The 26,752-nt window shown below is 34.0% G+C and overlaps 1 protein-coding gene across 2 annotated transcripts; it reads right to left on the bottom strand.

Annotated features, from left to right (window-relative positions):
• Positions 1 to 238: 238 nt before the first annotated feature.
• Positions 239 to 26,752, bottom strand: LOC145634763 (alpha N-terminal protein methyltransferase 1-like). 2 transcript variants are annotated; one of them, XM_081686147.1, is made up of 8 exons: positions 26,365 to 26,752; positions 26,120 to 26,261; positions 23,930 to 23,988; positions 22,758 to 22,877; positions 19,705 to 19,806; positions 13,554 to 13,608; positions 2,325 to 2,422; positions 239 to 692 (listed from the first exon to the last, which is right to left on the bottom strand). In XM_081686147.1, the coding sequence occupies exons 1-8, from the start codon at positions 26,497 to 26,499 to the stop codon at positions 567 to 569; spliced, it is 837 nt and encodes a 278-aa protein (XP_081542273.1). In that variant the 5' UTR covers positions 26,500 to 26,752; the 3' UTR covers positions 239 to 566. The 2 variants fall into 2 exon arrangements, with proteins under 2 accessions (XP_081542273.1, XP_081542274.1); XM_081686148.1 differs by lacking the exon at positions 19,705 to 19,806.

Genomic DNA, 26,752 nt, shown 5'->3' with positions numbered 1-26,752 from the left:
TTTATCAATAAATACCTACATAGGGATGACAATTGGAGGCCTCGATCTTTGACCTTGATCCAAATGTCAATAGAGGTCAAGCGCAAAAACTACTCTTGCACGAATCATGATAAATCTATATACGAAATCCTAAATGATGTTTTTTTGTAAGGAATTAGTCTCCACTAGCATCATTCGCAGAACGAACAAGAAAAGGCGGACTAATTTTAGATTATAGTAAAACAAAAACACGGTATGCTTCAGCTTCATGCATGCCACTAAAAATGAGAACTAAATATAATTAGCACTTGTTCAGACATGACCAACAATATCACTGGTTGAAGCACATAAATAAACTGACATAGAGCAATTACTTGTGCAACATATCACAAGTTCTAGTGCGAAGCTAAAATAATGAATTTTTTCAAAGCATCTCCAAAGACAGGCACTACAGGCACTTTGCTTACAATAGCTCTTACACCAATTCACCACCATGCACAAACAATGGAGTGTGCAAATAAGGGATTTAAAGAGTATTTGAACCCAAATCTTTCATAAAAATCGACACCTTACACAGAAGAATATCATTACTTGATGATGCTTGGTCTATTAGCATGTTGTTTACATCTGGACAAACGACTTCTCTTGGGCACTTCTGTGGTTAGTGCATACATCTTTACCGGAAAGAGTTCTTTAGGAAAATTTCTTTGATCCTGAAATAAGAAGTTCAAATAAGAATGACATTTGATATATATATATATATATATATATATATATATATATATATATATATATATATATATATATATTTTTTTTTTTTAATAATTTTTTTTTTTAAATATATCAAATAGATGGTTCCTTACTTCCTTCACACAACTAGAGTTAGGTTACCTTAAATACTACACCCTAAAATTTGTTTTGATCTTGCAACAAAAGGTTTCATTGCAATTCTACTATAGATAAAATTTATATCCTACATATTCTAATACACATAGTTCATCCATGTAACAATGTAACATACAATTCTTTAAAATCTAATTGTTTGGAATAATCCCACCTTTACTCCTTTAGGGTGTCCGCTAAAAATAATCCCACCTTAGGATTAGTTTTTAATAATCCGACCTTTATAACTCAATTTGCTCAAAATAATCCCAACCGCTCATGTAATGACACGTGGCGGCTTGTGATTGGTAAAAAAAATAAATATAAATAAAATAAATTTTTAGCAAAAAACTAAATTTGGATACACTATTTAAATAATTTTATTAATTTATGTGCATGTTATTTTACTATCATTGTTCTTTATATTTATGTTCTTTTTGTTTATGTGCCGTGCTCGCGGGCCAAAGTACCGTGTCGCCCGCGGGTTCGTGCCGTGCCCGTGCCGAATATTCAAAATCACGTTTACGGCATGTCCCACGGCCCCCTCCTCGGACATCGTGCCGTGCCGCTAGTGTGCTCGAGCCGTGCCTGCCATACCCATCTCTACTTGGGACCATTTTGAGCGGATTAGGTATAAAGGTCATATTATTTAAAAATAACCCAAAGGTGGAATTATTTTTGGCGGATAGCCAAAGGTGGGATTATTCCAGAAAATTTTTCCTAAAATCTTTTCATTCTACGAGCTAAAACCAAAATTGCCAACACTTTTCTTGTGAGTTTACAAACATCAATAAAAACCTTCCTACAATGAGGCGGTTCAACTTCAATGCTAAGGTAAGACAAGCAAAGCAACTTATGGATATAAATTGAGATTTCTTTCTGAAGCAACTAATGAATATAAAATGAAATATTTTTTTAAGCAAGGTCCTTGTTAATCTAAACTTAGCAAGGTCATTATTTATCTAAACTTATTTACAAATTTAAACTAAGCTTAGTAAACATGCAAATCTTTAATGGCTTAATGCGGAGTACCATAAGGAATGCGTATGAAATGGTCTTGATAGTCATGGAAACCATTAAAAATCATAAATTCATCTGGAGTCCCAATTACCATTAAACATTTTAGGTCTTGAAAAATGAAATTCCCAACCATAATAGCCCAATTGGCAAGCAGTCAAAAGGAAACGTACTCTACTTAAGTTTCAATTAATGGTGATCACTTGAAACCAGAGGTGAAGAGGATGATTATTTATTAGAGGATGAGTTGATAAAGAAAAAGGGAGAAACAGAGGGTGGGCATTCTGTGACAAAGTAAAGGGCTTATTTCATACTCTGGTTAAATATTAATTGTTTCTTAATCTTTACAAAATTGTATTAGTTTCTAGGCTATATAGCTGACATCTAACGATTACTTGAAAAGAGAGTTTTATTCTACGTTAAGCATGAGGGTATGTAATACATACCTTATTTTTGTAGAGATGCAGCCCAGACTTTTTGAAAAGTTCCTTGTAATATAAATCTGATCTTGTTATGCTGCAATCCTCCTTATCTAACACAAATCCTGAAAGCAAGCAACACAAAATCTCACTTTATAAATACTCAATGGACTATGGGAAGCCACAAATAAAATGAGGCAAACCAGCTTTATATTTATAGCCCAAACTGTACTCTTGTCAATTTTTTACCTGTAGCCTGTAGGGCAATCACCCATAATCTAGTCTAGTACATTAGTAAAAAAAATTGTGTCAGACTGACAGCCATTTAAAATTATCATCTGCTTAGGTGTTAGACTTTCAAAGACTATTTCAAATAAAGGACATGGCACTAGGAAGTCATATGGTTTGAAATTTGTGATGCAGGTGCATGAAATTTCTTATTTAGCAAAGCTTCAAATATAAGCTTCTTTCGATACATCAATGTTTATTTATTTTATTTCGCTAGGTTGCCAAACAAAATTAATTTCCACGTTCAAATGCTTTGTAACTTTATCTTTTAAATTCGCTTGTCTAGGTGGCACTCATTATTTTGGAAGTTGTGAAAACAAGATGGAGATGTTATTTCCAGCAACTTTGCAAACACTTTTTTTACAAAAAATGATGTGAAATTCTAGGCCAACCTTCTCCTAAAGCAGGTTACTTGAGTCTTAAGTTCTTCAATAATTCGCATAGGGTTTCTCAGGGGGGCTAAGGAAGTAACTTAAGTAAGGAGTGGTTTAGATAAATTATTTGCATTGTTCTTATCCATTTCATGTATAATAGCCGGCACCTTCCAACTTGATTATTTTTGCTTTGGCGTGTACTAAGCTATGTTAGGAGTTATCTTTAGAATATATTAAACATGATGAGAACAAATCTGCAAAACCCTCTGGAAAGGTAGGTTTCTTGACATGCTGTGACGATGGCCCTGTGACCTAACGGGCCATATGAAAGGTTTCTTTATCCTCCTTCCACTTTATTCTCCGAATATGCGCATTGGAACTCTGGTTACGCGGCTTTCTCTTATAGGGGTCTATTTTCTCTGAAATAGTACTGTAAGATTTTTCCTTGATATGATATGCATGTGAAGCAACTTTTAAGGACCCTTGTAATTCTTTTTTATTGTTTGTAAGAGAGACACTAAGCACCTGTTTTGATTGACTAGACTAAACTGAACTTAACTTATTGGAACTGAGCTGAATTGAATATTTTATGGGATAAAGAAATTAAGAACTGAAGTGAGCTTAACTTATTAGAGATTACATGTAATCCCCCGTATTTTTAAATATTTTATAAATGAAATTTCATTTTATTTATAATATTTATTTGTATTTTTCCGGATTTTATTTTAAAAAGTTTCAAATTATTTTGGGTGAAAAATTATTTTATTACATTATGATTTTTATGAACCATCATTCTATAGTTCATGTGAATACAAATAAAGCCTATTCTATTTTATTCCTTAATTGACCCATTATTTTTATGAGCCTCAATATTCCTACTTACCCTACAACTCTCTCTCCTATAAATACCTCATACATCCCCAAAATTTTCCCTACACTAAAGGTTAGTTTTATTTTCTCTTCTCTTTATTTTATTTCTTTATTTTCCTTTTTATTTCTTTTTCCTTTATTTTCTTTTCTTTTCTTTTTTTCCTTTTATTTCTTTCCTTTCCTCTTCCTATGTGAGCTAGACCTGGCAAATGGGTCATTCGGGTCGGGTATGGGTCGGGTCATTTCAGGTCGGGTCAATTTCGGGTCAAAAAGTTATCGGGTCAAGTTCGGGTCGGGTCGGGTCATTTCGGGTTTCGGGTTGATTTCGGGTCGACTGATAATCGGGTCGGGTCGGGTATCGGGTCAACACTTCGGGTCGAGATCGGGTCGGGTCGAGTTTGGGTCGGGTGAGTTCGGGTCGGGTCAATTTTCGGGTCGGGTCAGTTCGGGTCGGGTCAATTTTCGGGTCCAAAATTCGGGTCAACTTCGGGTCGGGTCATATTCGGGTCGATGCATTGGGTTAAATTCAACTCTGTATATATATTTATTTATTTTTTGACGAGAAACTCACTATATTTATTATTTACTATTTAGTAAGGCTACTTTTTTCATGGAATATACCAATATAGTAATTGTTAGACTTTTATTGACGTTTTTTTTTTTTGGTGTTTAGATTGAGAATCAATTTCAGGATCTCCTGAAACTAAGAGGGATGCTCTAACTAATTGAGTTATACCTCACTCTCTTATTGACCTTAGTTTTAATACTCTTATTATCATTGTCACTGTTGTAATAATTTCTTTGTATTATTCTTATAATAATCTATAATATAATCTATGTTTTTTAAGTGCTCCATTAATTTTAACTGGACATACATTGATACATGTATGCAGGCATGCCAGTGCAGGAAATTGATCAATAATGGACTTCCTATTATAATTATCAGTAATTTACATTATAAAATTTTACCAATTGAATATTCTTAAAATATTTATTGTGGTGGCGATTTCAACAAGTACACACAATGACACAAGAGTGACAAGACTATATTTTTTCTAATAAAGACTTAAAGAGTAGTAGCGTGGATGGACACCAAGTACACTTACTCGCGTTGTGAACTTTTCTTAACCAATTCGATCAGATATATGTTATGACATGCTTCGTTTGAAATTAAATTTACTGCTAAATTGCAAATTAGGAGGTCAAACCAGCCAACATATACTCAATTTTATTTTTGTGACCGATTCAATCAAAAATAGGTTATAACATGCTTCGTTTGATAAAAAATTTATTGTTAATTAGGAATTCAAGTCAACTTAAACTCAGTTGTAATTAGTTCTTAAAATTACATGCTTTAATGTATAATAATATATGTGATCAAGTACTTAAACATAAGGGTGGAAAACGACACAAAATTTAATTATAAAGTTGATTAACAACATTATTGTAAACATATCCGATTCCAATCAATTTTTTTCAAACGAAACTCATAACAAGGTTTTTCCTGTTCAAGGTAATTTGATCTCAAATTCAAACTTGATAAGATTAGATTAAAGCTTTTTCGGGCTACTTAATAGCTCAGTCTCCGACTCTCCGGTCTAAATTACTTCATAGGATGTCTCATCACTATTAGTCTATTATGAATTAATGAATTATGAAGTATTGCAGTTATCAGTTATGCAACTATGCTTGTATCTATCTACTAGTCTACTACTCAATTAAACAACTAAACTAATGTAATAAATGAATATTACTTTTTGATTGAATATAAGATTTATCGTGCATTATATATTGATGTTTATATTTATAAAAAGAAAAAATTTATTAAATTATAAACTTATAATGACTGAGTGTTGGGTAATTGGTGCACAGTTGGCCAGTTGCACATAATATGATACTTCCTCTGTTTCTTTTTAGTTGACACGTTTCTTTAGTCATGTTTGCTGATGCATAACTTCAACCATTTATATCCTTAATCACCGATAATAAAAAATTATGAAAAGTTGATATTTTGAAAATAAATATCGTGACGAATGTTACAAGATCCCACATACTATATTTTTCATTACATATAAAACACAAAATACGGTCAAAGAGGAGTGTGTGAATAAAGTCAAAACGTGTCAACTAAAAAAAACGAAGGTATTATTAATTAAGTGAAATATTCTCATATTCAGATAATCATATGTAAGATTACGAACACACTGTTGATCAATTAAAAATTTTCAAAATTTCAATTTTAACAAAGTTACAACTTAAAAGTGAAAATTTAAGAGGGAAACAAAAATAAACATTTAACTTGGTTAAAAATTGTGGGAAATTCTTCCCCCCCAAATGGCTAAAACTCTAAAAGTATTTCATTATGAGGATAATTGGTAAATTATAAGCGGGAATACTCCCTCCAAATTTCCACGAGTGAAAGGATAATTGGTAAAGTGACGAAATTAAGTAAATTCTAAAATACAAAAAACAAAAATAAAGTAAAACAATAAGAAAGAAAAAAAAAATCTACAGCCCTAGAATCTTCCTCACTTCCTCAGCCGTTTTCATTTTTCATTCCATCCATTACTCCATTGAAGTCCAATCTCTCTCTTTTGTGTTCACTGACTTCACTCTTCTCTAATCTCTATTCTCTACACACTTAATCTCATTTTCCATTCAAGCGTTTTTTACTCAAGTGGCCTAGAAGATTTCGTATTCCCAGAATCTCAGGTAATTTACTTCTATTTCTTAGATCTGATATAATGTATATTGAATTAATCTCTGATGATTCGGAAAATAGTTTATCTGCTTAGGTTGACTGCTTTACTTTTAATTTAGAGATTAATGATCAAATCCTTTCAATTCTTTCATTATCTTTGTTTAACTATGCAAAGCATAAGTATCTCTGTGCTCACCTAGCTCCTGATCACCAAAAAGGCGAGATGACAGCTTTTTATGGTTGTAGCTTGTAGGTTTGCTGTAATTTAGAAGATGTGAATTGGAATCTGAGATTTTTGAGCTTTCTTCTGAATGTGTAGGAATGGCGTACAACAAATTAGTTTTTTTAAAAAAAAAAAATTCAATTGGGGGTTTCTATGGGATAAATCTTAATGCATTAGATAAATTCTGACGGTATTTCTCTCTTATTCTAAATTTATTGAGTTTTATAAGAATGAATCATATTAATTTGTATTGCATTTTGTTTATTATATATAAATCTGTGCTTTATTTTTTGGGGTTAACTTATTTTTGTGTTAGATATGTTTTAGAGTGATTAATGAGATAGAAATTGATGTAATGATTGATGGGGTTTTGAGCTTATTTCAATTGTCCATTATGTGGTTTGGTATGCAAATGGAAGAGTCCATTCGATTGATTAAACAACTAAACTGCAAGCAAGCTGCATTCTAACAAACAAATATCTTTTATAAGTGTGTTGACATGGCCTTAATTTGAATGTATATAAAAACAGAAGGTTGATTTTCCCTTTTTGATTGGTTTAGATATTATTATTTTGTCTCCACTGCAACATTTCAAATTCTGTGTGGATATTAGTTTCAGAATTATGATTCAAATATTTGAACATTATTGGATAAGAGATGCTACACCTTATCTTAATCTGACAATAACTAATGATATTATTCTTGCTTATTTTGCAGCAATGGATGATCATATTATTTATGACGAGCCTATTATTTCACCAGAGGGTACAGAGGATGAGTGTACACCAGAGGAAGGAGCCAATGTTCGTACACAAGAGGAAGAAGACGGTGATCCTGAACTTACAGTTGAAAACAACAATGTGAGCACTATGGAATCTGGATTTCAAGCTGTAGAAAAGAAACGGAGTCTAGTTTGGCTGGAATTCCTCACGTTTGACAAGACGGAATCTAGTGATGGGAAACAGAGGTCAATTTGCAAACATTGCCAGAAAGCATCCTTCATAACCGACCCCCATTATGGAACCCAAAATATGCAAAGACATCTCAGAAAATGCAGTGCATATGAGAAATATATGAAAAACCAAGGAGGAAACGCTTCAAACAAAGGTAAAATCTTTAACCAAATTGTGTACAGAAATCTGGTAGCTAAAGCAATAATAAAACATGGGTATGCTTTCTCTTGGGTTGAGCATGATGGTAATAGAGAAATTCATGCATATTTAAGTGATGATGTAAAATTCATTTGTAGGAACACTGCTAAAGCTGATTGTTTAAAAATGCATAAAACTTTGAAGGCCCAGTTAAAGGAAACTCTAAGTAAAGTCTCTAGTCGTATCTCATTAACATGTGATATGTGGACCTCTTGTCAAACAGAGGGATATTTGTGTCTGACAGCTCACTATGTGGATGATAATTGGAAATTAATTAGTACAGTGCTTAACTTTAGTCATATTGATTCACCACACACTGGAAAGACCATGTATTCTGCTGTGTTGTCCATGCTTCAAGATTGGGGTATTGATGATAAGATTTTTTGCTTCACATTAGACAATGCCTCTAGTAATGATAGAATGCAAGACTATTTGAAGGAAACTCTACTTGCACGAGATGCTTTATTGTATAATGGTGAGTTTTTTCATGTACGATGTGCTGCACATGTATTAAATCTCATTGTTAAAGATGGACTTAAGGTCATTGAACATATAGTTGAGAAAGTAAGACATTGTGTGAAGAAGGTAAAATATTCTGAAACAAGAAAAAACACTTTTCGATCTTGTGTAAGTCTAGCTAAGATAAAAGAAACAAAATCATTGTGGCTTGATGTTCCTACGAGGTGGAATTCTACATACATGATGCTTGATAGGGCTATCTTATATCGTGAGGCTTTTAGGGAGATGTCTGAAGTTCAAAAATGGTGTCCTACCTCTGAAGAGTGGGATGTTCTTGAGAAGATTCGAGATGTTTTAGAACCCTTTTATGAGATAACTAAGATGTTTTCGGGAAGTGAGTATCCTACCTCAAATCTTTATTTTGGGAATGTTTGGAAGATTCTCATGCTTTTGATAGAGTTGGAGCACGATGATGATGATGTTTTGAGGACAATGGCAATAGAAATGAAGAGCAAGTTTGATAAGTATTGGTTTAACTCAGAACAAGATGATTATGGCATGTTATTTGCGTTTGCTATGATTCTTGATCCTCGTTGCAAATTATCAGTGCTAAAGTTTTGTTATGAAAACATATTTGGAGATGTTGAGGCTACCTTGAGAGTTAGTGATCTCCATCTTAAGTTGGAGAAATTTTATAAGCTATATGCCCAAACTGGAACATCATCAACATTGAACAACAACACTGATATGGCACATGCCTCACATTCCAGAGCCTCCATAAGCAGCACTTCAACTGGAAACCGCAAGCGAAAATTCGACTATTTTGCGGTAATTGTAATTGTTCTTCTGTTTTTTTAATCCTTTTGATTATCCTTCATTCTTAATCTATTGATTAGACTTTTTTTACATATTTGGATTCTGTTTTTCTTGTGTTTACTTTATTTAATCTGTCAATTATAATCCTTTTGATTATCCTTCATTCTTAATCTATTGATTAGACTGTTTTTTACATGTTTGCCTTCTGTTTTTCTTGTGTTTACTTTATTTTTTCTGTCAATTATAATCCTTTTGATTATCTTTCATTCTTAATCTATTGACTAGACTGTTTTTTTTTACATATTTGCCTTCTGTTTTTCTTGTGTTTACTTTATTTTTTCTGTCAATTACTGGTTTTTTTTAAGATTATAAGTTAAGTTTATGTTATAAGTTAAGTAGTTGTTATTAAGATTATAAGTTAAGTTTATGTTATAAGTTAAGTAGTTGTTATTAAGATTATAAGTTAAGTTTATGTTGTTTTGTTTGGTGATGTGTTTTATGGTTTGTCGTTGACTCGTTGTGTTGAATACAGGAATATGACGATAAAGAGGCCTCATCTTCTTTTGGTGAGAGGTCAATATTGGATGTTTACCTTGAGGACCCTAAACTAGATCGGAAAGCGGAGCTTGACATATTAGCTTTTTGGAAAGAAAATGAGCATCGATATAAAGGCCTTTCTCATTTGGCTAGAGATATTTTGGCCGTGCCCTTGACAACCGTCGCTTCCGAATCAACTTTCAGCATTGGGAGTCGAGTATTGAATAAATGGAAAAGTTCATCAATTCCTGAAAATGTGGAGGCTTTAATAACAACTCGTAGTTGGATGTACTCTTTTGAAAGTAAGTATTTTATTATATTTTTTTAAAATATGTATATTCATGTTCCTACATTTTTCAGAGTTGTACATTCTTGTTTCTTTATTTTTGCATTTATAGTGTATTACTGTATTTGCTTATATTATTGTTTTTATATTTATGTAGCAAATGAGGATGATGGATTTTTTGGTTCTTATGTGGATTGGGCGGCGACTCCAAGTGTTAAATGTCAACAATTTCAAGAGTCGAATATTGGAGTATAATTATTTAGAATATTTTGTAATTTCATTTGGTATTGAACATTATGTTATGTACGCATTATTATTATACTATTTTTTTTCTCTAGACTGGTGAGAATTGTGACTTTTATTTCAAGCTTTAGTAAATTTTTTCTTAATTTTATGGACAAACTCCGTAGAATAGTCGTTAAATTTCAATCTTTTTACGAATTTTTAATAACTTATAAAGAGAATAGGCCGAAGAAATCGAGAAAAGTAATGCTCAAAATATGTAAATTACTTACACTGTTACACATTACAGATTAATAAAAAAAAATTAAGTCAGTTTAATTGCGGTTATTTTCTATTTCGGTTTGCTCAGGTCAAGTCTTTAGCTTAAATAGATTCTGGTCATTTCAGGTATAAGGTAATTTTAGTTAGGGTCACTTTGGGTTTCGAGTCTATTTGGGTCAATTAATTCAAGTTAAAGGTCGGGTCACTTTGGGTATCGGGTCAACTTCGGGTCGGGTCAACTTCGGGTCTCGGGTCACTTCGGGTCTCGGGTCAACTTCGGGTCGGGTTATTTCGGGTCTCGGGTCAACTTCGGGTCGGGTCATTTCGGGTCGGGTCGTTTCGGGTCGGGTCACTTCGGGTTTCGGGTCAAGGTCGGGTCAATTCCACTTCGGGTCGGGTATGGGTCGGGTCGGGTTGATTTCGGGTTTCGGGTCAATTTCGGGTCACTGTTTTCGGGTCGATTTCGGGTCATGGGTCGGGTCATTCGGGTCGGGTCATCGGGTCAGGGTCAGGATTGCCAGGTCTAATGTGAGCAAAGCTCACTTGCTGCTGCCCAGCCACCACCGGTGCGCCTCCCTTGCACCGCCGCCTGACCACCAGCCCCTGCAGCCGGCAGCCACCTTCCCCTTTTCTTTCCCTTGTTTTCATTTTTATGTTTATTGTTATGTAATTAATTTTGAATTTTGGTTTTATTGTTTGAAATTAATTTAATTAGTATGAAAAACTATATTTTGATGATTAAAAGTTATAATGCTTATTGTTATGTAATTAATTTTGAGTTTTGGTTTTATTGTTTGAAATTAATTTAATTAGTATGAAAAACTATATTTTGATGATTAAAAGTTATAATTTCAGATTATATAATAGTTTTAAATTTTCAGATTTTATGAGTTCTAAAACCTAGGGTTTTAATTTATTAAAATTGGGATTTTAGGGTTCTGAACTTCTGATGAGCAATTAAATTGGGGCTTTTGTTCCTATTGAATTTCTAATGATTAATTAAGCATAAAAACATGTTTTAAAGGTAGTTTTAAGGAGTTTTAATTAAAGTTATATTGCTGGAAATTAGTTTGGGTATTAATTTGTGATTATTGGTTGTTTTCCGGGAAGTGATTATTCCCTAGGAGTCTTTTGAGTGATTAAAAGTGGCACGAAGGATTGTTTATACGAGGTACGTACATGTCTACTTCGTTGTAAGTAGTATCATGTTTAGGTACCAAAAGAAAAGAACTTAGTTTCATGTTTAGAGAACACTTGGATGGAAATTGTTTGGTTATACATGTGCTTATGTTTATGAGACATATTTTGGTGAATTAATTATGTTTGTATGGAATTATGGATGCAAGTATATTGAATTATATTGGATTAATTGTTTGTATGGAATGTTGATACAAGCATGTTTTAATTGGATTGGTTTATTAACCATATTTGGAGTATTGAAGGATTGGAATTAAATGGTTTAAGTGGAATGAATTTATTAATTATTCCACAAGGTTATTATTATTTTATTTATTACTCAAGCATGACTTGTTAGTATATTGAGTAAAAGTGGATTAAGGCGAAATAACTAGGTGGGTTGACTATGTTCAACAAATTTGGATAATTCGGAAGTTTAAAGAAACTAAAGGTCAATTTGTGATGTGATCACCATTGTCCTAAATAAGATTAAAAGTGAATTGATGTATGATTGTTATGTATGGTCTGCTTAAGTGAGTCGGCTATTAATTAAATTTGTAATCACATAAAGTGAAACATGGATGAGCAATAAAACTCTGGAAAGTATGCACTTCTAGAGTATTGACAATTATGGGTTGGGGTACACGGTGGTAGCCCGTGGCTTTCTGAGGCTTGTTTTATCAACATGTCCTATTCTCTTTTGGTAATTACATTTTTATTTTATAATGAAAGTTAGATGAGATCCTAGACTAACTTTGTGAGAATGGAATCGCGCCCATTCTTGTATTGCGCTAAACTTTTATTTTAAATGGTCATTTGGGACCAAAATGATTTCGTGGGTTGGACAACCTCGTCTATTGCATACTTCAAATTAAATTAATCAAATTAAATATAAAGAGTCAAGTGTTTGGAGTTGGTTAGTAAGTATATGTTGAGTCAGTTAAATTGTCTAAGTGTGGAGTCTTGATTAATGAATTCGTATTGCATGTTTATTTACTTTAATTAATTGAGCATGATAGGATTTGTACGTTGTAGCTTGTATGTACTCTGCTTTGCTGATTGCGTGCTTTTGTGTGTGTTACTTTTGGTCATGGCCTTCCCTTTCAATGACCCTGTGATGATCCAATTATTACACTTGTATTATTGGGGAGCAGTATTGCATAGGTTAGCTTGATGATGTGAAGTTTGGGGATTTGACATACGCATTGTCAAGGGATTAGTGAGATCGAGACTAGTCGTTCTTTGTGTTGAACTTATTTATGTTTTACTATTTCAATTATGTTTTGGGATTTGAATATTGGTTTGGTTTTAATAAGGGCCTTTATGGTTCTAATTTGTAAGCTTTGACTTGTTGTTTTCTAAATTATATTAATTTAAATTGTAAGTTGGATTTTCGCTACGATACTTTGATAAAACCTTAACGTTTTAACACGTGGCGGTAACATGCCAATGGTTCTCCTCTATTTTATTTAAATTAAGTAGTTTGAAAAAGAGAGAATTATTGAGGTGTTACATTACAGCTGAGCTGAAAATAATCCGAAGAGAACAGATCATATTATTAAAATGAGGTGAGGTGAGGTGAGCTATATGCTTTTTGAAAATAAAGGTTTTGAAATTGTTTGAACGAGATGAGAACATGGACATTACATAAAAAATAATGGTATTGCCAGGCGCTGCTTCTAATATAATATTTCCCTAGCACTGTATCTTAAATAGGTAATTAAGAGAAGTCAGAAGCAAATCAGGCTACTTAAAAAGCATCAACAATTCCAAAAAGAGAATGTAATGCTAGCAAGTTTCCTATGGAACTGTTTATTAAATGTAATGCCAGAGCAACAAAGTAACTTAGATGTTACAGGTACTGTCCTTACCACTTCTGGCAGTGTTCTCCTTAACGATGAAATATCCACCTGGTTTGAGACCAGCCTGACATTAATGACAATAATATGAAAAAATTGTGTTGTGAGAACCACTTCATATAATATCTTTATTCAAATGAGGCAGAAGAAAACCTCAGTTACTAATACTTGGAAAAACATATACTACCTCCGTTTCTTATATGTGCAACATTTGCCATATACGGAAACTACACATTATTTGCAATAAACTGAAAAATTTCCTTTTACAGTAAGTTTTTTGAATGAAATTACCAACATGCCCTTACTTAAATTCAATTAAAATCTTAAATCAATTATTATCAACTTATTAGCCTAAATTAACCCATCCCTCGTTAAAACCAAACCCACATTTCTCTCTCCTCCCTCACAACCATATCCACCACCACCGCATTTTGTCTCTCATCCCTACCAACAAATTACCACCACCACAACTTTTCTCGCTCTTCTCTCACAGCCAACACACACCACCACTACTTCTCTCTCTCTTTTCTCACGGCCAACACACACCACCACCACCACTTTTCTCTCTCTTCTCTCACAACTAACACACCACCCCACCACCACCAGATCGCCGCCTCCTCTCCCTTGTTGACTTGGTCCCCCTTATCTCCGATCTCTTTTTGACACGTTCCCTTCAACTTGCCGCCCAAATCTGGGTTTTTTGAAGACAGGTGGCTGGTTTATGGAAGGTAGGTTGTTTTTTGATGGATTTTTGGGGTGAGCATGGTAGAATTTGGTTGGTGTAGAGTGGGCGGGGATGGGTTTTGTTGCACTTGGGGTTTGTGGCATTTCAGGATGTAGTGAGGTGGCTGGGTGACTGGTGGGGTTGTGAGTGGACGATTGGTGGGGTTAGTACTGGTGGATTCGGTGATGTTGTAGGGTGGTCAATGTTGTTGTTGTGGTGGTCGATGGTCCTGTTCAAGTGGTCAATGGTGTTGTTGGAGTTGGTGGTGTTGTTGGAGTGGTCGGTGATGTTGTGGTGGAAGGCTTTGATTAATTAATTACCTCACTCTATCTTAATCACATGTCCTTTTTATTAATCTCCACTTTAGAAATTTTGCACTGGAGTCCGCAATTTTCTCCAATGTTGCAGATAATAGGAAACAAAGGTAGTATATAAGAGTCCCAAGTCAACAATAGAAACAACTGGCGCAGGCAGCACAACCAAAACACACATAATAAAATCGAAGTAAATAATACAATCTACATTTTCATGTTAAAAGGTATTGTCTCTCATAGTCTAATGTAAATCCACGGAGTACCCTCCAATTACAGATGTACCATATTCCACATAGCTCTATTTTCACCGGGAAATCCGTTCATTGAAATTAAGATATAGGAAGCCAATTGGAATCAATGCTTAAAACCACATGACAAAGAAATCCAATAGCTTATTTTCTAATTATGTGGTATGGAAGCATCTCCTAATCAATCTTTACTGATCTATTATGATAGCTACATGGATTTACTTGCTCCTTAAGGGTGAAGTTCTACTTGTGATAAGAAATATGTCTAAAATTTAGTAGAATTATTAGTAGGAAAAATGTTAAAAGTTAGTTTCTAATTCTCAATTTCTCATTAGGGGAGTTGATAATTTTCCTAGGTCATTTAGAAGTTCAGTTTTGTAGCTAAAAAGAGGGCCTAAACTAGAAAAGTAATTTTACATATTTAAGTTAATAAAAAATGATAGCATTTTGGTTGTTATTCGATTATGTTAAAACCAAACACTTACTGCAATTTGTTTTCATCTTGTTAATTGTAATCGACAAGAGTGATGCTTATGCTTCTACACCAGCTAGAAGCTATTTTGGGGTCATTAAGGCTTCTAAAAAATTGTTTCTATTTCTGCAAAACGCCTTGTTTGGCCAAATTTCAGCTTCTCACACTGAGAGACACTTCCCTCTTGGCCAAACACTACCTTAATTCACAATCACATGTGGACTACCCCTTGACTATGATAGTTTGGTGAGATATTGCCACTTTATTATTCTTGTCATTGCGACGACATACATATATTTGTTGCTGAGTTTCAAACTTAGTTGGCAATTTGGCATGAAACCTATTCTTGATAAATTTCTTTCATAATTGCTACATAGTCATTAATATGAAAATTGAGGCCAATGAGAAAGCTATTCTTGATGTCGGTAAGCCTAAATCTGCAAATGATGTTGATCCACCTAGATCCAATTATCATAATTTTGATTAGAATAGAGGGTTTAAACATGATCTTCCACTATTTTACAGTGATAAAAATCCACTAACAAAATTTGATGGGTAGAGAATTATAGAACATGTTTGGCGTGGCGTAAAGTGAAGATTGAAGGAAGTATAGAAAAATTCCCTTATGGGGTATTCCGATGGTGTAACCTAGGCAAAGGTATAAGGAATATGAAGAAAACAAGAGTTACAAATTATGTTCTTAATGGTCTATTGGAATTATTAAATCTTAAAGGAGAGTTGAGAAACCAAGGATTGATACTTGGCAAAAACATAAGAAACGAATAGTAAGATGTTTTCTTCCAAAAGACTATGGTATGACAAGTAATTTAAAAAATACATTAAGAGACATTTTCTTGCAAATCCATTTCTCGAAGGGGTGAAAACTTTATTTTTCAAAGGATTTGTTGAGGTGCATATCTAGCTACGTGATTTAAAAAGTCAGCAAAAAAAGAGGAACATAAAACTCCGTACTCTAACTCAAAATCTTTTTAGGGGTTTACTCTTAATTATTTATTCCCTACCTTATAAAAAGTAGAAGATAACTCTTAGGAATAGTGTACTACCAAATATACCCTTAAAAATGTGTATAAAAATGTGTACAAAAATGTGTATTAACTTTTTTTACCCTCATTAATATGTTTGCTCTCATTAATACCTTTAATGTTTTTTTTTTTTTTTCATTAAACATGGCATCAATTAATTTAAATTTTTTTTTTAACAAAAAAACTTGTAATGCCTTTTTTTAATATAAAAATTATACTTCATATGTTATTATTATTATTTAAAAAGAAAAAAAAAATTATTTACGAAGAGATTGTTTATTTTTACTCCTTCGTGTTTGCTTTTCTTATTTACAATCTTATTGTCCTTTAATTGCAACACTATTATTAAGGTTTATTAGCTTTTGAATTGTATAGTGTTTGATGACACATAAATAATGTTATGGAATTCATATTAAATAGTGATATTTAAGCAGATGTTATCAAGAGGTGTAAAGAACTTAGAAATCCTAAAATCGAGAGAGAGAGAGAGAGAGAGAGAGAGAGAAACTGGTACAGAGTATTAATTATGGAGAGAATTTACGAGGAAAAATACAACTAAGTAGTTATTGATTTAGTATTAGATATAGATATAGATATTAAATGGTCGTAGAGCAATAAAGAGCTTATATTATTAAGTTTTTAGCTAAAACGAACATTTCACATATTATTACTCCGTATGACCAGAGCTCAAAAAAAAAATTCATTGGAAGAAAAACACACTAGATACTACTGAACAATGCAAATCAATTAAGAGTTCTAAACTAACAATAGTTTAAAATACGAAGGGATGCAAATCAATTAAATATTATTTAATAATAATTTTGAAATAATAATTGGTTTTTTTATACTTTTACAAAGTCGCCATATAGGCACATAAAACCAAAAAGTGCATATTAAAACTAACAGGTCTACCACCCAAACCAAAGGTGTAAATACACGCTAATACAATTTCTCTACAAGAGTTAACTCCTTTGCGCGCATCGCGCTCGTAGGCCACCCTAGTTTAAGGAAGAGAAGGGGAAAAAATAACGATTACACCTGAACAATAGGCTATGAAAGACAAGATGTGCTTAAAGTGTCATAGTAATGAGATAAATGCGAGCCTTGCTGAATGCTAATCATCATGCACTTTAGCTGTATCACATGGAGGGTAAAGTTAAGAAAAATTATGCCTTCATTATGAAAGAGCAAGAAGAAGGAAGTGGTTCTGCATCTAATTATTCGAAACATCACAAAGGTCTTACATCTGAGGCTGCCCCATACCACAATATTCTTTATAATTTAAAAATATTTCATATTAGTACATCACCAATTGAAGACCAAGCATACGTGAATTAATTTTTGTAGAATTAGTACATCACCTATTAAAGACCAAGCATACGTGTACTATTCTTAGGAAATTTTATTTCACACAAGGTGTTTGGTTAATATTTGTAGTTTTTCTCTCATCATTGATGATCATACGTGTACAAATTTGACTTTTAAGAAATCGTTGATAAATTCAGTTTGTAATCAAAACCCATCTCAGTCCCTTCAAGTTGAATTGGTTGAATGATGAAGATGATCTATCGAGTAATTTGGGTATGCAAACGTAACACCATCCTACTCCCTAGAAGCTTAATTAATTGCAAAATGAAGATGATCTTTTAGGTGAATAAGCATGCATTAGTTATTCAGGAAAGATAAGCTATGGAGTGATGTTGATGTTACACTAATGATAACTCAAAATATTCTTTATTTTTGGCTCATCCATGGCAATAGGATAGGGATGGTGTTCATCTTTGTAAGAAAAGCATCAACATGATTTTTCATGGACACAAAAACTGGCTTATAACCACTACCTCCAATATTTTAGCGACCTAAACAAGTTGATAGCACAACTAGATAACCTAATTCCATTTTTTTGGATTGAAGGAAATGCAGGGAAAGGAAGGGAAATGGAGGGATGGAGTACCTTTCATTTGGATAACAAATGAATAAGGAAGGGAATTGGAGGGGAGAGAAATAGAGGGATCAACTTGTAAGAAATTGATTCCTTCAACAATGAAAATAAGAAAGAAAACTCATCATATTTCCATCCCCTTTCTCCCCTTCTTTTCCTTCCCCTTTCTCTATTTTAGCACACTCTTAGATTTTGATGATCTATGAGAAAGAAGGAAAAGGGGGCAGAAAATCAAGAGCATTTCATAAAAGCTGTACAAATATGTCCATTTGAAATTGGTGATTATGTACGACTTTCACATAGTGCTCAAAAGCTTCAAAATATTTCAAAGGGGAAGAATAAGCTACTTAAAGAAGGTCCATTCAAGATTATGCATAGGGGGGATCACGACACATTTCACGCTTTCTCGACAAAGGCATTTATGCTACTCTATTAATTGTGAATTAATTTCATGTCAAAAAGACTCTCAAAAACATTATTTCAAGAAGGGAGAATTGATGTGAAGCATCCCTTAATTTATCTTTATGGCTAAAAGTTATAAGATTTTACTCGCCCCTTAAGGGTGAAATTTACATGTAACAAAAAGATGCCTTAATTCTAGTAGGATTAGTTTTAGGAAAATTATACTATTTCCGTTTTCCTAAGTCTTACTTTTAATCCATCCATATTTTTAAGTTTTACTCACTTTTACTTTCATATTCTTTTTATGACAACTTTTATTCATTTTTTATCATCCACAACCGCACTTGGTGGCATCCAATTTTATTGAACAAATTTCTTACTCACGATCTTCAATACAAATGTAACCACATGCATGGTCTCCATTTTTACTTTCCTTGATTTGCACGAGTAACACTTGGCAAATCAGAGGTTAAAAAAAACAACATAAACAACAACATGAGTGATTGGCAGGGGGGGGGGGGGGGGGGGGGGAGAGAGAGTAGAAAATGACAATTGTGTAAATTACACATCAAAAATTATAATGGAAAACTAGGTCATAATTTAAAGCTTATTTCAAAACAACCATATTGTGCCAAATTTTTTAAAAGACCAAAATATGATTTAAGGGGATATTTTAAAGTAATCCTTAAGGATAAACGGCCTTACTGGACTTATTTAACTCATTCGCCTCCTCCGTTACACTTGTGGTCATGCTTCTGCTTTTTTATTTAATTCTTAGATTCCAGGGACCTAACGAATCCATGAATTACTATCATAAAAACCTACTTCACTAAACCAGCACAGCAGCACTCCTAATCACTCCATTACCACCATATCCAAGTACAAGTCCTAAAAATTAGCTCACATGTGTGAAGTTCTAAAAATTAACTCACATGTGTCGACATCACCAAAATTTGTCCATCTCCAATACTTAACAAAAAAGTTATCATCAATATGAGAATAACAAGCACCAACTAACCTTGGCTCGTTTAAAAAAAGATACAAAGTCATCATCAGTAAGATGCCCAATGCACCATTGTACCCATATCACATCGTATCTTCCAGAATTAGGCGTAAACTCCTAATACAATATAAATTCAAATCGTTAAAACATTACAAACTCAAATTGTTGTTAAGAAAACTAACAAATATTTTTCTACACATCCAAATCAATGTAACTGGATCCATCTTCTCTTGCTAAATATAGACATATCAATATCAAACCAAAGGAATCCAAATAATCCAACATTTGCTACAAAGAAAATAGTAATGAGAGATTGTTTTTAAGGTGTTTGTTCAGTGTTCAATTTGGATATAAGCCAGATAACATCTGATCTGAATCAAAATAAACCACCATTTTTTCCAAGCCAAGTGAACCATTATTGTTTGAACGAAATTAAAAAATACAAAATATTACAAATTGATCTACATTGATTCACAATCCCAAAATATGTCAAACGGAGGATTAGGATAGCGTAGCTATTTTATCTTATTGTGTATTCTATGTTATCAAATTCAAGTAGTTTTAAAACTAATATTGGACTCCTAAAATAATTCCAAACCCCTTCAATTCGATCCAATCTGAAATTTATTTTTTCCAAAAGTTTAAATCCAATCAGAATTACTGATTTGGTTTGGATTGGATTAGATTTCGATTTTTATCAAAAATATGTACATCTTTAAATTTTGGAAACAATTAGAAGAAAATCCTGAGAATAATCTGTTAGGATAAAGAAGACAAAGCAAGGATACCCTGGGTGAGGCAGTGACATTAAAAAAAAAAACTCATTGTTTAATATCTTCAACTCCAGCGTAGCAATTGGAAAGTGGCTGATGATTTTCTTTGCCATATGATACTCTGGAGGAGAACACTTCACAAATGGGTTCAAAGGATATAAGGCAGTGGGGAGGACATAGAAGGAACAAAAAATTAGGAAAATTTGACATTTACTACCAGCGAAAGAACCTTGTGTCACATTTACTACCTGTTTAATTTATTATTTTATTTTGCTACCACCTAAAATCACATAATTAAAATTTCATTACCATTTAACGGAATCCATTAAGTTTTTTTTTTTAAAACAATTAAAAGTAAAAAAAAAAAATATTAAAAAAATAAAAAACCAGCCACCCTCAACTGCCACCCCTCCACTCACTACCACCCCCTTCCCCCTCCCCCCGCCGGCGCCCAAAGCTTCGGCTGGCGGGCGCAACCCTACCATAAGCAAAACCCTAAAATACATTTAGGATGGTTTGGGGTGGTGGTTTAGGGTTAGGGATGGCCGAAAAGGGTAGGGGAAGGAGAGGGGGTTGATTTCGGTGCGGGGAACGGGCTGGGGGCCGATTACGGTGGGGGGAAAGGAAAGGGGGTGGTTTTGGTTCGGGGTGGGGGTCGGCAGCATGAACGGGGAAAGGGAAGAGGGGTTGGCTGCGTAGGGTGGGGGAAAGGGAGGGGGGTAGGGTCGCGCCGGGGGAGGGGTGGCAATTGAGGGGAGAGGTGGCAGAGGGGTGGCTGCAAGGTGGTGATTGAACGGTGGCTGAGCGAAACTGTAACGGCACAACTCATTTGGTAGTGAAATATATATTTTAGGGATTTGGGTGGTAGCAAGATAAAATAAAAAATTAAACAGGTAGTAAATGGGACACGAGGCTCTTTTGCTGGTAGCAAAGGTCAAATTTTCCTAAAACTTAACAAGCTACATCCACCTCTCTTTGGATTACTTCAATTTTAAGATGAAGTGTAGGCTATAATAGTAGTGTTGGTGGAGGAGGCATTGCTCCAGTTTTAATGGGAGTATATCAGAGTATACCAATTAAGCTCTATCTAACAGCATTGCACTCTCTAAGCAAGGCAAAACTTTAATTTATATACATTTGTAATCATGTTAATGCTTTTATGTATTCAAAATTAAATGCTTAATTAAAAACAAATTGGGTGGGGGCACATTTCTTGAAAATAACTAAATCTAAAAGGTTATTTATCACTTCATCAATAAATATTATAAAACATTAAAAAAGAAAAAGCCCTTAAATTTAAATTATAAGTGTTCAAAGAGAAGAAAGCTTTTCTAAAAAGGAAGAGAGAAGTATAAAAAAAATGACACAATATTAGAGAAGAGAAGATTGAAGGGAGGATGAAGAAAGAAAAGGAAATTGAAGAAAAGGAGAGTGCTTACCTTGAAAAGCTTAACCAACGATGACACTAGCAGTTTTGAAGCCTGAATCTGCCGGAGAATGATCAGCGGCATCACAGCCACCAAGTCGGCAAATGTTATTGCAAATCTATTGAAAATTTGGGGGTTTTTTTAACGAATTGGGAATTTTGATTTTCTCTTGAATTTAAGGATAGAGCATGTAATTGATTGTGGGCTTTTGCTCAAATTGCATTGTAAGCATTATTAACATTTAATTTGAGCGTCTGAATAAAGGCGGCCTAAGTGCACGGCCTTGCGAGGCGAGGTAAGGCACATGCCTTGGCTCACCACGTCTCTCATGTTCAAGGTGATTATCTCCAAGCCGCCCAATGCGCGCTTTTAAAACTAAGCTGTGATTATGATAGCTAAGCTTTGAATCAACAAAATTCGATTTATAGCCATTATAGGAAAACCAAATCTTTCACCCAAGTTCTAACCAAAGTCCAAAACAATTACATTATAATTATGTTGCAACATAAGCATGGCGGCTTTACAGTGTGTTATAGTCACTAAATAGGCCGATATCAAACAGTAACAAATCCATGCTGTATGCAATAAAGTGGTAAAAGGGTTTGCTGATGCAACAATCGCTAAAAAAAAAAAGTCAAAAAAACCAGAGTGCAAGCCCCCAACTCTACCTCGTTTCACTCCCAAAAAAAGCAGGAGAAACTGCCAGTCTCAATCATACAAACATCTATGTTCATGAATGCTCATAAGATTGACAAAGTAATTTAGTTCATGACAACCTAGTTTTAAATTTCATAGTTAAATTTTGATATGAAAATGTATCTAATTCATACTGGAATAATTAAACAAGTCAGTCCAAAACTAATATTACCTGGAGCGGAACACAATAGAAATTTGTAGCTTTGTGCTCATCAGCACCAATTTTACCATCAAACACCAAACTCTGTCGTGCTGCTTCTAGAAAATGAGGCACTGGCTCAAGAAGATCAACCTGGAGTAAGTTGAAAATATAAAGCTTAATTACTTACAGACAAAGAACTTGAATCCCAAAAGACTAATTCAACAAGTAAAATATTGAAATCACAATAAGAAAAACCATTTACAAATTAGTAACTCAGATTTTTCAGCTTTGCAGTTTAGTAAGTCCAACAGTTTATTACATATTTTTTCACTGTATTTTGAAAGGCTTACGAGTATGCAATATAGATTTCATGGTAGCATACTAGCATTTGAAGAATGTTTAACTCTTTAACCCACTATATAAGACACAATAGAAATAGTAGATTATGAAGATATGTTTTACAGAGAGCAAATAAGTAATTTGAGAAGATAGTAACACTAATACAACAAAGTAGGATATTATCCTATACCCCAAACTAATTACAAAGGCAATAACAAAGGAGGTCTGATAGACATGTGTGGCATACGGTCACTAAAACTAATCTTGCAGTTGCTTAATAAATGAAACTAAGCTTCCCAGTTCTACGATAAATATCACTGGAGTAGAAAAGTAAAGAGTCAGCATATTTAGCAAAGAACCAAGAGTCACTGAATTTGCATATCCATCACATTTGAGCCTCAGTCATAAGTCAAAACTCCAATGGTTGGCAATATTGATTCACTTCACTTTTAAAATACTCTAGACCAAAGACTGAAGGGAATAAATATATTAATAAAATAAGATAAACAAATAAATACAACTACCGATGTAAAATAGCTCATTGGTCCATTTGAACAAACACAATTTGCTTCAATTATTTATTACTTACAACACTTATCATTTCACATTTTAATCATTTATATCTCTTTTTATTACTAAGTAATCTAACAAGATCTCATATGACTATATTTTTTCTTGAATATAAATAATCAAAGCTATTCAAAGTGACTTATTCACTTCTTAGAAAGTCATTATGAAGAAGAAGATCACACAAGTTCTTTGGTTCTATTGAGGATAACTTTATTTATTTATTTATTTTTAATAGGAAAAAAAAAAACACCCACATGCAAAAGTCACCACACGGGTAAGTAAGCAAAATATACCTCATTAAAATATCTTATAAGGAGATTCTTAGTCACTCTACCAATGCCAGAGCCACAATCTGCAGCAAGGATACCCGCTTAGAAAAACCAATAGTATTCCCTAGTTGCTATTACTGTGCGTATAAAATGCAAGAAAGACATGAACTGTATTCTAGGCACCACTCACCGCCTTAATTTAATACTCCCACAACCTTCTTTCAAGAGTGTTCTCTTACTTTCACACACGAGTTAAATTTAAAAATCGCTAAGGGAAATCTTTTTAAAAAGCACCCTTTGACAATTCCGGAGTATCTTTTATACATATTGTTTCCAAAAATCCTAACCACAAGTCACAATACTCCAAGAGAATCTATGCACCTAAATAACACCCTCTACCCCAAATGTATTACGAAGCGTAGAGTAAAGTAATAATAAAAAAAAAATCATCCTATGATGCAAAGATAGTTCAATAATGAATTATTGGCTTAGTGACAAAGTAATTAGAACAAAAACATACGACAAAATCTTCCTATAACTCCAATTTACCATAGTACATTATTCCATATTTTCTAAAGAAAAGTCCTCGTGATCAGCCGTACCACATTCCGTGTCTACAACCCTTTCAAAAGCCCCAAGATGTGTTAGTATTTGAAATCTATAGTGTGCTTCCATTTATATCCTCAAGCTATTTTTATTTTCGAAATTGCTCTCCATGCTTGTTGACACTAGGTTTCAGCATTTTGTGTTCTTGGTCTCCTTTCGGTCTTACTTTTTCCCCTTTTCATGCTCCACCATTCATTTCTTCCATTTGTTTTGTCTCTCCTTTGAACCAGCCTTTCTTACTCTCACTCTCACTCCATCTCACCCACGAAACCTCCCCCTCCCCAGCCCAATTCACGAAATAACCCCCTCCTTCGCTCCACCCACAAACCGCCTCCCCTCCTCATCCCCACCAACAAAATCAAACTCCCTCTAGATCACCTTGCGAAATCTGGATTAGGGTGGTTTGAGTGTTAATTTAGGGTTGGGAGAGTGCGGCTAGGGGTGCCGAAGTTGACAGTGGAGGGTAGAAGAGTGTTTAGGTAGGTCAAAGTCGCTAAAGGGGTGTGTTTAGGGTGGTCAAAGTCGCTAAAGGGGTGTGTTTAGGGTGGTCAACACCGTTAAAGGGGTGTGTTTAGGGTGGTTAATGTCGTGAAATGGTGGTTTCGTGGGTGGAGTTAGGGAGGGAGATGGTTTCATGGGTGGGGCTGGGGAGAGAGGTGGTTTCGTAGGTGGATTTGGGTAGTTAACGCCGGAAAATGAAGTCAAACCTTATTATCCGGCTTAAAAGTATTGATTTGCAAAAAAAATTTGATTACGGCGTGTCATTGCAAAAAAAAAATTATAAGTGGTTTCTTGCAAAAAATTGCTTATAAAAGGGGGCTTTTTGTAAAATTTCCTTAATTAAATAGAGTTTTGGAAAAGGAGTATCGGTCTATATGGTTCTGTTATTATATTTTTCCACACATTGGCTACAAGTCTACAACTGCTTTAAGGTAATATTGGGGTTATGAACCCCAAGAGCAATTGTTTTAAATTAGCTGCCTATAATTTTTTTTTTTAAATTAATTTTCCATTTAGGCAGTTCTGTAGTGTTTCATTTAAGTGTTCAGGCTAAAGAGAAATGCTCTTTGGTTTTTAAAATTTTGGCTGACAAAATTTTTTTTATCATTAATCAATGGGAGTGAAGCTCACTTTCTATTGGTACTGATGAGAAACTCGGCATAATAAAATTCAGATTAGACATGCATAAACATGTATATTAATGCTATACACCATCGAGAGGAATAATTAAAGAACAAATACTGGACCAAAAAACAATATTTAGGGACAATGACTGAGTAGCATACCTTTCAACCAAGCTAATTTATGGAAAAAAGGTTGGAACATAAAAAAAGTACAAAAATATAACAAATTGCAATCTTGAAACTAAGTACTACCCTTTTTAATTGTCTGATCAATGATGTACTAGGGTGAATCTTCCTATAACTCCAATTTACACATTATTCCACATTTTTTAAAGCTAAGTCCTCATGATCAGCCATACCACATTCCATATGTTGAAAATAGTGACTAAAATGCACATGCAACAACATTCCATTCCTACTCTGATGAATCATGCAACCAACCAAAAAAACCAAGTTAAACGACGAAAGCCGGTTCAGAGCATACCAAGAGCAACACGATGACTATTCCCGTTATTGAGCAAAGGGTCTGACAAAAGAGAGTTAAGAAACGCTTCACTACCCTTTATATCGGGTTCGGTCACATGGCCGAATCCACCCAATACACCATCCACTGATGCATCCACTTCCTTCAACACATATCAATGCATTCAACCAACATTACAAATTATAATTATTGTTTAAAATTGATATAATTAAACCAAAATTGAGTAAAAAAAAAAAGCAACTGACTTGCCAATAACCAACGCCATTGCGATACCAATCGACTTTCTTGTGAGAATCGGTGTCATCGCCGAGTTGTTCTTTCCACATCTCGGCAGCGCTCTTGAATTCGCGCCCTTGATTGTCTGAACCGGCGACCTCCATTATAGCTTTAAACCCTAGAAACGGTTGGGCGGAATTTGTAGTTGAATTGTTAGGTAACGAGGTTGTACTGGTTTTCTCGACGGTTATTGCCGCCGGCGAAGGTTAGTATATTGGTCAAATTGGTGTCGCAACCTTTTGAAACCAGCCTCAGTCCCTCTGTCAGTCTCTAGTGTATCGGCTTATGGGAAACGAGACTGACAAGTGACAACATCTTGTGTACTTGTCTTGTCTTTGAGGCCTCGCCTGTTTCGTA

The sequence above is a fragment of the Chenopodium album genome, chromosome 6 (genome assembly GCF_948465745.1).
Source record: "Chenopodium album chromosome 6, dcCheAlbu1.1, whole genome shotgun sequence".
Lineage (NCBI taxonomy): Eukaryota > Viridiplantae > Streptophyta > Magnoliopsida > Caryophyllales > Amaranthaceae > Chenopodium > Chenopodium album.
This window is presented reverse-complemented; position numbering and strand designations above follow the sequence as displayed.

Excerpts from the sequence above, each read along its gene's own strand:
- LOC145634763 (XM_081686147.1), bottom strand. The coding sequence starts at position 26,499 with ATGGAGGTCGCCGGTTCAGACAATCAAGGGCGCGAATTCAAGAGCGCT. Across the intron at positions 26,262-26,364 it reads ATGGCGTTGGTTATTGGCAA|GAAGTGGATGCATCAGTGGA; the intron begins GTCAGTTGCTTT and ends TATGTGTTGAAG. Across the intron at positions 13,609-19,704 it reads CTTTTTTTAAACGAGCCAAG|GCTGGTCTCAAACCAGGTGG; the intron begins GTTAGTTGGTGC and ends CATTAATGTCAG.